Genomic DNA, 13768 nt, shown 5'->3' with positions numbered 1-13768 from the left:
TATAATATATACATAACTCCTATACATAGTGTGTGTGTGTGTGTGTGTGTGTGTGTGTGTGTGTGTGCGCGCGTGTGTGCGCGTGTGTGTGCGCGCGTGTGTGCGCGCGTGTGTGCGCGCGTGTGTGCGTGTATGTGTGTGTGTGTATGTGTGTGTTGTGTACAGGGTGCATCATCAAAATCCGAACAAATTTCAATTTAAATTTTTCGCTATATCGTGTCTCCGCTAGAGGATGTTGTTAGCGTCCCAGAAAGCCTGATGTTTCTAGTAAACAATCATATTCTTAAAATGGCTGCGATGTTGAAACCAAATGCGAATATAATCGAAGGCCTTCGGGCTGGGCGCTCAGCAACGGAAATAATTCGATTCTTTGGATACCAGAGATCAACCGTTTATGACGTTGTGTTATTAAAATATACGACTTTAAAACAGTCCAACGAAGGTTCCAATACACCAGCGAGGAAAAGTCATTCGAAAGAATGCACCATGAAGACTCAGAGAGCACCTGTCGTATCTTTAATGTGTACGATTTATATCGAAGGTCCTCCTCAGCAATTCCGATGCATTGTTGGCTCCCTTACACCAATAATCGATGCTAATTTTCGTAACAATTGCCATGGGTTATCCGAAATCAGCGTTTGAGCTCTTTCTACGACTGCGGAGATCCTCGCGGTGCGTTCTTTCGACTCTTCTTCGCTGGCATATTGAAACCTTCGTTGGACTGTTCTAAAGCCGTATATTTTGCCACAAATCATAAACAGTTGATCTCGAGTATCCAAAGAACCGAATTATTTTCGTTGTTGAGCGCGAATGTTTTCGTTGTGGATCTTCGATTATACTCCGCACTTGGTTTCAACATCGTGACCATTTTGAAAATATGACTGTTTACTAAAAGCATCAGGCTTTCTCAGGTTGTGTATATCGTCGATATGATGTGAAAGCAATACGAAACTGTGACGGCAGCTTACACATGCGCACGAACATTCCCATGTGGGAATAATTCCCATGACAGCACATTACTGCTTTCTCAGATGCTAATAACAATCTCTGACGGAGATACAATATCGCATTAAATTTAAATTGAAATTTGTCCAGATTTTGATGACGCATCTTATATATACACAGAAATTCCGAAATTTTTTATCAAGCACTCTTGTATAGATAGAGCGGACTAAATTGAGTCGAAAAGTCCTTTACCATTTTGCAATTTTCACAATAGTACTATCAACTGTACCGAAGCGAGAGACAAAAATTGTTTATTTTTATATATTCTGAGAATTTTTCAGAATTTTTTAAGAATTTTTTAATACCATTTTCTCACATACGAGTAAAAATAGTTGCCGATAAAAAAATGCAGTTTTAAAAAGTAAATAAATTCTGAAAAAATTCTTAGAGCTGTATAAGAAAAAAAAACAATTTTTGTCTTTTGCTGTTTTTCTGTAAAATTGATAGTACTAAAATAAAATAAAAAGTTATTAAAAATGAATATTCGGCAATTTTTAGTTATTAAAATCTTGTTAATTATTGCGAAAATTATAAATGACTTTTCGACTTACCATCAATTTAATCCACGCGTCTACGCATAAAATATTTGGCAGTTATTCTGGGACACCTTGTATATATTGATACATATACTGAATCATAAAAAATAGCGTTATTGTAGAAAATTCATGGTATCGAGAGTTTATTCGTGGTATCAGTATTTACATTTATCCTTTGCTCGAGATTAACTATGATCATATATGCACAAATTAAGCAATTTGAAATTTAATTTTAAAACTAAAGGAAAAGTTATTTATGTAATTCGAGTATATTAAAATCGATTCAATCTTACATTTAGAAGGTATGATCATTTCGGTTATTTCAAGCCATCATCAGCGAAACAAATTTTGTATACAGCAATACAAAATTTGATATAAAACAATATCTTGTTGTTAAATAATTAGGTCGCAACATGCAGATCGTGTCTTTTAATTACATATTTGAAGAGTTGTTATATCAGTTATATTTATGTTACACTAATTAAATTTTACTGCAATTAAAGAGATATCCCATTAGAAGTATATTCAAATTTCAATAATTAAATTAAATGCAATCCCAGCAAATAAATACTAAATATAAATACAATATAATGTGGAAATGACAAATAATGTATAACAGATGTTACACTCTATTTATATTATAACTATATAACTTTACTTTAAATATATAATATAATACAACCAAGTGATGAAACTATTAATTATTGTTTCATTATTTATACGTTATAATAAATGAACAGCAATATAATGGCATGTTATATAATAGTTGTTTCGATATTATATTAATACTATATATAATTTAAATTATGATTCATAATATTGCGGTCTCTATCTGTGACGTCGCGAAGCTCTGTGCCAGTTGAGCTTCAAGCTGTCGAGCGCGACAAAGCGCAACACGTGTGATTATTTGTACTTAAATTATGAGAAATTTACGCAATGAGTATTACTTATGCTATAGAAGAATATTAATAGTGAATTTAGTCGCTTAAATTACAAATTATATCAATGCATACTAAAAGCTATTCCATGGAATTAGTTAAATGTAAAAGTGATTCTTGATTTTACACCTCTGATGTTGATTAAGTTCATTCGATGCATTTTTGCACAAAATGAACGAATTTGGTAAATAAAATATCACTTTACTCCGTAATGGAGATATTAATCAGTCTTACAGTGAAGACTTTTCAGGTTAAGAAATCTGTCACACTGATAATATAGAGATAGTTATGAGAACATGTAAGTGGCTATAATAAGATGTGATAAAATTGTAAACGAATCAATCTTGACCCATTTCAGTATAATTCAGTTGAAATAGATCAATTGATAAAGATTTTAGCGATTTCAGTGATTTTCTGCGATTTATTTCCACCAAGAACATTTCCAACCGATTTTATTTCTACCAGCGACATTAATATATTCATAATATATATATAATGTATTCAAAACAATTGTACAACAAAAATATAACACATTAAAACATTTATATAATAAAAATATAACTATTATATAATAATTTATAACATCTACAGCAAGTACTATATAATTGTTACATAATCTCTGTTATTCATCTGGGTGGAAAATTACAACTAACGAGAATGCAACATGTTGCATTCTAGTTACATAACCTATTTGGATTTATAAATGTTACATTAATGGTATACAACTGCGTTTACTGGGATGATGATTAACAAGTTCTCAATTATGATTGTCGTTGCAACTAATAATTAACATAGTAACTAACTGATATAACATTTCTTCAAATATGAAATTAAAAGAGAAACACGATTTACTGCATATTGCGACTTGATTACTTGATAACAAGATATCAATGCACAAAATTTGCTTCGCCAATAGTGATTTGAAATAAATTAAAACATTCATACTTTCTAAATCAATGTAAAATTGAATAAATTTTAAAATACATGCACAAATTATCGTGTAGAAATAAATGTTCTCATTTGCCCGTTATTATTCCATTATTATTGTTTAAAGAGAGTTCTCGAGAGACTAATATTACTATTAATTTTAAAGAAAAGTTTAATCACTTAATATTTGAAAAGGCAATTCTAAAATTAATATTATTACTTACGTCGTATATTTAAAATAAAAAAATTTTTTTTTCATATTATTACAATCTGCTTTTAATACTGTAACTAAATATTTTAGCATTTTGTACATAATTTATCTTAGCACATGTTTAAATAATGTATACAACGAGAAATAGATGCTTAACCTATTTTATAATTATAGATTCGGTAAATATTTATAATAAACATAACTGGAAACAGCTCCGATGCTCTTGACTTTGACATATGTTATCACAATCATGATCTTGAGTAACCTCCAACAAGTTTTAGTTTCATTTCTTGTCCTTTGTTAAAAAATTATTAACAAAAATTATTAACAAAATTATTAACAAAAAATAACGTTTTATTTCTACTATACAGATACACATATACAGTATTAAATACTATTTTATATTTTCATTTACATTTAATAGTTATATATAACCTAACCCTAACCCATACATATATCATTAAATTTTTTGAATATTTGTATTCCTGAAAAATTTTCCAATTCAAACATCCCCCCTCCCTCCTTCCTGCTTGAAGCACACGATTTCCACGCGAAACGACTCTCTTTTTTGTTTTTAAAGCAGTGATCTTATGGAAACACTAATGTTCTGTAACTGTTCGATTACATTTATTTGTTTTAGTGGGTATTTACAAATTTTGATCGCGCAGTCTTAGTCAATTCTTCAAATTGTAAGCGTACAGTTGCTATTTCTCAATATATTAGTACAAGTAAGATAACGTGTATTGATTGTGCATCTTCACGAGTTTTTGTACTTAACATGTGATTTTAATAGTTTGATACAATATTTGATAAGTAAAATGTCCTATCTCATCTCTTCTTTCTGCTTGGGAACTCCTACGCGAAGCAACTCTCATCTCTCTTCCCTCTCTGCTTGGGGGCGTACGACTTTCACCCTATCATTCTGATGTTATATATAGTCGAAATAACACGTTGTTTTTTTAAACTTTTTTATTAATACTTTTTCACAAAGGACAAGCGACAGCTAAAACTTGTTGTAAATTACTCAGAATCATGATCTTAACAATATATGTCAAAATCAAGCATCAGAACTGCTTCCATTATTGTAAACATTTACTATAGATTCTATATGTTCTATAGATAGATCCACTTAGTTTTGTTATAATTTTAATTACTACAAATAAATTAAAAACACGGTTTACTCGATTAGTAAAATTTGATAGTAAAAGCTGTTACAATTCATTAGATCAGATCTCTTGAGAGCAATTATTTTATATCAACTACGGCTTTCGACAATCATCTTGGTACATGAATTTTGTATTCTAGAATAGGCAAACATCATGGTTTATCCATTGCATGTTTTTATAAAAAAGATATGAATAGAGAGATAGAAAATATATTGTAAAAAATGTAATTTGTATATGTATATGTATATGCAGCAAAAAGTACAAAAACAAAATAATTATCAATAAACCAAAATAATTGTCAATAATTGTCAATAAAGTTATACATCGGGGAATTTTGTTTTGGATGAATACCTTGTTTATTGTAAGAAAGAAGTCACAACACGAAAAAAAATCAGAGTGTTTTGGGTTTCCGAACTGAGGTCTGAGCTTCTCCATATTGGTGGACTTATATTGATAGATTTTCGTCCTGTTATCAAGCCCAATGCTGATAGCTTCTTTGTTGTTTTTTTCTAAATTTCTTAAATACTTCTGTACACGCTATGAGTCATCATTATTTTTCTGTTTTGAAAAGCAATTTGGTATTAGCTAATCATAGCGCATAATGTGCGTTAATAATGGTGACATAATTTCAAAATTTGTGTTGTTATCATTAAAATAGTACTGTTATGTCAATATTCTGCTGCTAAAATGTTTTAGAATAAAACATTTAACAATGCTATGTCTTAGATCTTGAAAATCCAAAACGTTAAAAAAATACTGATAATTATTATTGATCTGTCTATAGAGAGATACAATTAGATACAAAAGACATCTATGTTAATATACCTATATAGATCTACCATATAGGTAGATGTAATTACCTATATTAATATACCTATATAAGTCTAGTTTTTTTTAACTGTGAATAATAATATGAAAGTGCTTGTCTCCTTTAAATAATAATAAACCAATTCTTTAATTTTAACATAAGAATAAATCATATTTTAGTATTATAGTTATGATTTTAATTATAATCATATAAAAATTCTAATTATAAATTTTCTAATTATATACGATGCTCGTATTTATTTGCTAATTTATTTTAATATTGTTCCCCGTATGGAAAGGAACTATTGAGAACTATTTTTTATTGTGTATTATTTAGATTTCTATGGTTACTACTCAATTTATATAGTTATTTGAATAGTAACTATTCTTTTTCTCGCGACTACGTAATTGAACAGTAATTAAATAGCAGAGTTATGTTTTAAACAACGCTTTTAAAATGGCTTGTTTAAAATATGTTTAAAACACTTTTGTTTTAAATAATTTTAAACTATTGTTAATTAAACCTGTTTAAAAATACTGCAATTAAAATATTTAAAAGAAATTGTAAAAATGAAACAAAAAATAATATGTAAATATGTTGCAAAAAAATTATTTATTTATTTATATGTACATATATTACTACTAGTACTACTATATATAGGCTACAAACATATAAATAATAAAATAAAATTCGTTAAATCTTTTAACGGAATATAAACTACATTCAGTAGTAGTTTTTTCTACTAATAACTATAAACATAAAAATTTTTAAAACAGATCAGCTTATACAGTCTCAATTCTCAATATTCATGTTCAATTAGATTAGCTTTTTGTTCAATGCTTTCAAAATTGTTACTAGTTTTGAAGCTTTTTCTGTGCCTAATTTGTTTCTTAGTTTTGTGGTGCATTAACTCAAAAACTGAAAACAATCTTTTTATGTCAGTAAAAGAAACAACTGTATGGAATTGTATTACCAAATCGAATGTAACAACATTGATATTATTTTTAGCGCAAGTCATCATATTATTGATTTAACATTTTTAATGGCTTCCTCAGAAAAAAGATAAATTTTGAACGGAGTTTTTGAATGAACCAGTATTCTTGATTTATCAATCCGTATACTTTGGAAAAGCATTCAGTGATGCTTACACAAGAATCATATTAGCAGTGATAAAAAATAAAAATAATAAATAAAAATAACTGATTCTTTCAATTATATATTATTTTTTATGGCGAAAGGTTCAAATATTCACACAATATTTTTTGTTTATTTAAGCAACAAAAAAAACATTTAAAAAAAACATGTTTTCCTCCTGTATAAAATATGTCTTTTTGTTCCTTAAAAAACACAAAATAAAACAGAAAACATTGTTCCAAATAAAAAAAACAATGTTTTTCCTTTAAAATAAAAAAACATGTTTTTTGAACAATCTTGTTAAATAGTAATTACGACTATCAACACATAGTGCTGAAAAACTATTTGTGACTACGTAATTGAACAGTAATTAAATAATAACTACGACTATAGTTGACGAATAGTTCTGAAAAATAACTATTCGCGACTACATAAATTAATTGAACAAAACGGACGTATGTAATATTGACTTTATTCATTACCAAGTTGACATCAATCTTTATGCATAAAATTTAATATTTTACATTTATTTGTTTGTACAAATATTTTAAATAACGAAATATTTTTAAATAGATTTCTTAAATGATTTAAATAATGAGAAATAATGAAAAAAAAGGGATGACTAAGTTACAGGATACTATAAAAAATAATCGTTTATATATTAACTGTTTAAGTAACCGATTATTTTGAAGTAACAGTAACTGTTTTAACCGTTAATGAAAAATAAGCGTTTAATCCTTACTACCTAACTAAATACAATAAAATATCAGGATATTTGCGAACTGGGAAGTAATACTACTAAATTTTCACGAAAATCGCTAAAATGTAGTTACTACTTACTATTTGCTCCAATAGTAAATTATTCAATGATTCTAATCCGTAATAATGAATGGTAAATTTCTATAGTTACTATTCGCCCTAATAGTATTCATAAGTAACACTGTTTGTAACTGTCACTCACCAATCTGGATGAAATTATTCACATTTGTTTAACATTGAAAAATAGTGAAAAATAGTGAATATGTTTATATATTTTTCCTTAAAATTAATTTTAAGGATTAAAACCCTCAACCATCTCCAAGAATGGATTTTAGATGAATATTTTTGATATTTATTAGTTCAGAATTTATTAGCACAAGTACTGGCACAAGTACTGGCATTTATACATTTATTGGAGTCGCTTCATTAAATCCTGATTTTCGTCTTATTTTTGCTAATCTTCTTTGAAGGATCATGAAAAAATCAATTTGATTTCTAAATGATCTTGATATTTCTAAGATCAAGATAAAGACTTCATTTCAGTTCTTTATCAATTCTACAATTTTCGGAAACATAGTTTGTTGCTATTTATATGCTCGGAGTAATTCTCATGGCGAGATAACACTTTTGAGGATGATTGAGAGGTGATTTCAACTCTTAAAATTAATTTTGGGAACACATAGAAAAATGTTCAATATTTTTCAATGTTAAATAAGTGTACACAATTTCCACATTGGTGAGTAACAGTAGTAAACTATTTATTCTAATAGTAACATTCTAACAGTAAATGCGTAAATAGTTACTATTCGCTTCAATAGTTATAAATAGTAAGGTCCCATAATATTACATGACATTCGTACATAGTTCTTTGAATAGTTCTGAGTTATATTTTACAATAGTTTTCATTAGCTCCTTGAAACTATGTCATGTAATATTATGAGACCTTTATTATTCATAACTATTGAAGCGAATAGTAACTACAGGCATGTATCATTTGTTATATTATAGTAATGAACGTAAATGCCTGTAATTACTATTCGCTTGAGTAGTAAACTATTCGTATTTAATAATAATAAATGATAATGTCTCATAATACTACATTAACAATATAAATAGTTTTTTCTGAATAGTTCTGAATAATTATTTTTCAATAGTTCTCAATAGTAGATACTCAATTGTTTCTTTCCATACGGACTAACAAAAAATTTAAAAAGAATATTTTTTAAAGAGCGAAAATTTTTTAAATTGTTTTTAAAATTTTATACAATTCATTATATAAGAATATGTATTTCTTGTAATACTTCTACTAATACTTTAGGGGATCTTAAAGCATCTGTATTACCGATTAAACCATATAATTTCTAAGTAATAAATATACTTAATTAAGAAAGTAAGTTGGACTTCTTATAATTTTATATAAAAATTTAAATTTAGCAAAAGGGGCTAATGGAGTTATCTAAGTCCAATTTTCAGAATTCCACGCTGTTTCTTCATGTAAACTACTAGTCTGTGGACTATTATAATATTTCGTAAATACAAATTGCACAGCTTTTATATGAAGCAAATATTGTCATGATGTGACAATTTTGGAACGCCACATTAGACTAATTGCAAGAAATGGTAAAAAAGATCCCCGAAATTTTTTGTTATTCTCAACATAGATTCTACTTCATACATAGAGATATGTATACCTTAATCCTGGAAAAGGATTTTCAAATCAGTAAGAGAGGAATAAAGTAACTATTAGATTATATGAAATTATTTCTAAAGATTATATAAAAAATTAAATTGCAAAAAGGGCAAATATGGAATCAACGCTGTAAGTGATGCGTAAAAAATTCTCTCTAAATTATTATTTAATAAATGGTATATAAATAATAACAAATATATATATATATATATATATATATATATTTGTTATATATATTATTATATTATTTGTCACGTCATAACAATATTTGCTTCATATAAAAGCTGTGCAATTTGTATTTATGAAATATTATAATGGTCCACAGACTAGTAGTTTGCATGAAGATTCTAAACAACATTCTGAAAATTGGACTTAGACGTCTAATTAAAACATAATTACATGAAAATTTGTATGTGTAGTATGCGTGAGTGAAATATTGATGATAGTGTTAATGATACATAAATCTCATTATTCTGTTCATATCGTCTGTGTGTAAGTGCTATTTACAATATGACTAATCGTTTTTAGGATTCTCTTAAAGTAAATAAAATTTAATATTTATAATATAAATTTTAAATTTTGTTGTACTTTAAAATAATTGAAACTGTCTACTGGAGTTTGTAAATGATTACGTAGGACCAGAAAATTGGCCGGGAATATGTATGACAGGAAAGAAGCAATCGCCAATTGACATTGTGACGGAAGATGCTATAAGAGTTGATCTCGGTGCTCTTAAATTCCACCGATATGACTTCGCTTTTCCTAGTACGATGATTAACACTGGACATTCCGGTAATAAAATAAATAGAATATAATACATTTTACTGTTCAATGTTTTGGTTGTATATTTTTTAACAAAACTAATTAGCAATTATAAGTTTTAATAAATATAAATTAATAGAAAGTAAAAAAGTGTGTCCCAAAGAACTGACATTGGATGTTTGTGTATTTTTTAAATTTTTATTACATATAAGTTATAAACGTTTCAACCGAATGTTCTGAGTCATCATCTTCAGTACAGAGTTTCCTGTAAAGAACACATAGTTGCTTATTTAAAAAATTATTCATTTTGCATACATATTTTTTTTATGTAACTATACATATTTTTTTATGTGCTTTTTTTGTATCGTTTAATTCATCTCTTATTCTGTTCATTAAGGATTATTAAAAAATTAATAGTATATGAGTTATTTAACATTTTATATCAATATGTGTCGGTTAGAATAAAGTATAAAATATCGTAAATTATTGGTTTTTTGATATCTCTAATATTTTTATATACAAAATAATTAGAAGAATCATATTGTGTAAAAAAATCATACAATTTCATTTTAAAAAGTGAAAGTGACTTTGAAGTCTCAAAAAATATGTCCTTGAGCAAAATTTTGATAAAATATCGATTATGGGACCAAACTTGGGACTCCAATGAGTTTTAATCTTGATATATGTTATCAAGGTTATGATCCTGATTTTTAGGTTTTAACCATCGCTCGTTTTTCGTTAAAAAGTTATTAACAATCAAAATTGATAATTATTTCATTACTTTGCGTGAGAAGTCAGACTCTAAACAGAGGGGAATTAACTAGGAGAGTAGAGATTTTCCTCGCGAAGCAAGGTTTACTCCATCTCCCCTCTGCCCAAGGACGCGCGACTTTCCGCACGAAATGAGATCCACTCTCTCTCCCCTTCACTTGATTAAAATTATGCGCCCCTAGGCAGTGGGGCAGTGGGGGTACCTCTTATAAAATGGACTTTTCTTCGCTTGGAAAGTCGTAGACTTCTCTAAGCAGAGGGGGGAGAATCGTTTCACATGGAAAGTTGTATGCCCCTGTGACTTTCGTAATGTTTTAACCGCCATTCGTTATTCGTTATAAACAATTAAAGTTAATTATTATCTTTGATATTTTAAACAGTTATATAATAAACTTATACATTGATTTATGTACTGTATAATATAATTTATATGACAATGATTAAAGTTCAAATTATAAAGTTAAACACATATTTATATGTGTTATACGTTAAATTTATTTATTTATAACTTTTTAATGAATAACAAGTTTGTTGGAGGTTACTCAGGATTAACATATGTCAAGAGTTTGGAATTCGATCCCCTATAATCGGTATTTTTACCAACGAAGATATTATAAATGATCTAGTTACTGAAAACACACTATATATAAATGTTCATCCATTAATAACAGTCGCAAGTTATCATATGTAGTCGCATAAATAGTGTAGCAAGATTGTCAATCGCATTCATCATGTCGCAGATGTAAAAATCAAGTCGATTATATCAAATGATGAATCAATAAATACAAATTGTTGTCAAAAAAGACGTAATGATTTCATGGAAGTACGATTTTAAATTCGTGTTAATTTATAATTTTATAATAAATATATGTCGTCAATTTTGTATGATGTGATAATTACGTACAGAATAATTTGGCAACCTTTTAAACTGAGGATAACAAAGAAATCAAAATTTTATCAAAATTTTTTAATATAATATAACGAATAGAAGCAAGAGCCTGCAAAGTATTATTTCGCGAAAGAAATTATATTTTTTTTTATACTTTTAATATCTTTCAATTGAAATTTTTTCTTAGTGCAAATACTACTTCATGGTGTACCACTTCATCTCAGTGGCGGAAGTCTATCATCAGTGTTTGTTTTGGAGCAAATGCATTTTCATTGGAGTGCAGAGCATACTGTGGATGGTTTACGTGATCCACTAGAGTTGCATCTAGTGCATTATGATATAAAGTATACAAATTTTAGCGTAGCCTTGCAACATAAATACGGGATTGCTGTGGTTGCCGTTCTATTTGAGGTGATAATGTGTTATTAATTTCAGTATTGCTTTTTTTAAATTGAGAATTTTTTCTACACAAAAATTATGTATGGACATAACAACGTAATATTTTGTTATAGTTGAGCAGTGATGATAATCCAGATCTGTCGCCCATTGTAGATGCAACAAAGTTGGTATCAAATTGGGTGGGACATAATATGATACACGTAAGGAATAAGCTGATACCTTTATTGTTCCTACCAAAAGATCATACTACATATTACAATTACGAAGGATCTTTAACTACACCCGCATGCCAGGAAGATGTATTGTGGTTTGTTATGACTGAGAAGCTTAAAGTATCGGAAACGCAGGTAACTTGAATGTAAAAATAAACAGAATGTTTAATTTTGTGAGATTATTAATTCTATTATTTTTGTATAATAAATTATAAGTTAATTATTTTCTTAGAAGTCTTTTGGATTAATAATAACAATAATAATTATATTACTATATTAATTACTATATTAATTACTATATTAATTATACTATATTATTTAATCTATTTCTATACTATATTATTTAATCTATTTCTAGATGGACGTATTTAGACAAATGGATGGCAGTAATGGTACACTGAAGTTCAATTACAGATCAATTCAAAAGCTCGGCGACAGAAGAGTGTACCATCGTCTAGAGGGATATATTAATACGTCGTCGAATATTACTTGGAGTGTCTCTACAATTCTTATCATTCTTCTAGTCAGATTTTTAGACAAGAACTTTTAGTATAAAATAAAAATAAGCGCCAAATCAGACTTTATGTTATAATACGCGTACAACGTGATATGACAACTGTTACATGTGATATAATTTATTGCACTGCTTTGGAAAACAAGATGCATTTATGAGGGTCGTTTGAAAAGTTTTGAGCCTCAACATGAAGATGGCACTACTCGTCAAAACCATTTTGGTATTATAATCGTACATGTTTTGCAAGATATCTGTGAAATTTGTAACCATTTTAGACTCTCTCAGTTGTTGTTTGAGAATCATTTGTGCCAGTCAATATCAGTGTTTTTGTAAAAATGGAAAAAATCGAATAAAATGAAATATCGCCATAACAAAAATTTACGAATTGTGGTTCAAATTAATTAACTATCCACCTTTTTCACCAGATCTGATACCCAATGACTTTTGCCTGTTTTCTAGACTCAAAGTGGCTCGGAGGACACAGATTTTCATCAAACAAAAACTCTGACATCAACTGGCACAAATGACTCTCAAACAACAACTGAGCATCCAAAATGGCTACAATTTCACAGATATCTTGCAAAACATGTACGATTGTAGTACCAAAATGATTTTGAGTAATGCCATCTTCATGTTGAGGCTCAAAATTTTTCAAGCGACCCTCATATTATGACAAATGTTATATACTTGTATAAATGCATTATTTGGAAAGCAATGTGTTTCACAGAAACATTGAAAATTGTGGGCTTATTATTAACATTGATATATAAAAAGATGAAAGTTTATAAATAATGAAGAATGCTTTTTTTATAATCTTCTTCTAAATTCTATTGAGATATTGGATAAGGTTTTTCTATTAATTAATTATTTGATTGTTAATTTTTATGTACAAAAAAATTCTTTTCATGTAAACAGTTTTTGTGATACAACTCAAATATATATAGCAATATATATATATATATATATATATATATATATATATATATATATATATATATATTATTATATATGTGTCTCTATATTATATACTATATAATATATAGTAAT

General features: G+C 27.8%; 1 protein-coding gene across 1 annotated transcript in view; it reads left to right on the top strand.

Moving 5' to 3' along the window:
• The window catches only part of LOC105626903 (putative carbonic anhydrase 3), a 21948-nt gene extending 9191 nt beyond the window's left edge, over positions 1 to 12757 (top strand). Inside the window, 4 exon segments of the mRNA XM_012208195.1 lie at positions 9811 to 9966; positions 11784 to 12007; positions 12109 to 12342; positions 12566 to 12757. Of these exon segments, the coding sequence (XP_012063585.1) occupies positions 9811 to 9966; positions 11784 to 12007; positions 12109 to 12342; positions 12566 to 12757 (806 nt within the window).
• Positions 12758 to 13768: the final 1011 nt, after the last annotated feature.

The sequence above is a fragment of the Atta cephalotes genome, assembly GCF_000143395.1.
Source record: "Atta cephalotes unplaced genomic scaffold scaffold00007, whole genome shotgun sequence".
NCBI classification, from domain to species: Eukaryota; Metazoa; Arthropoda; class Insecta; order Hymenoptera; family Formicidae; genus Atta; species Atta cephalotes.
This window is presented reverse-complemented; position numbering and strand designations above follow the sequence as displayed.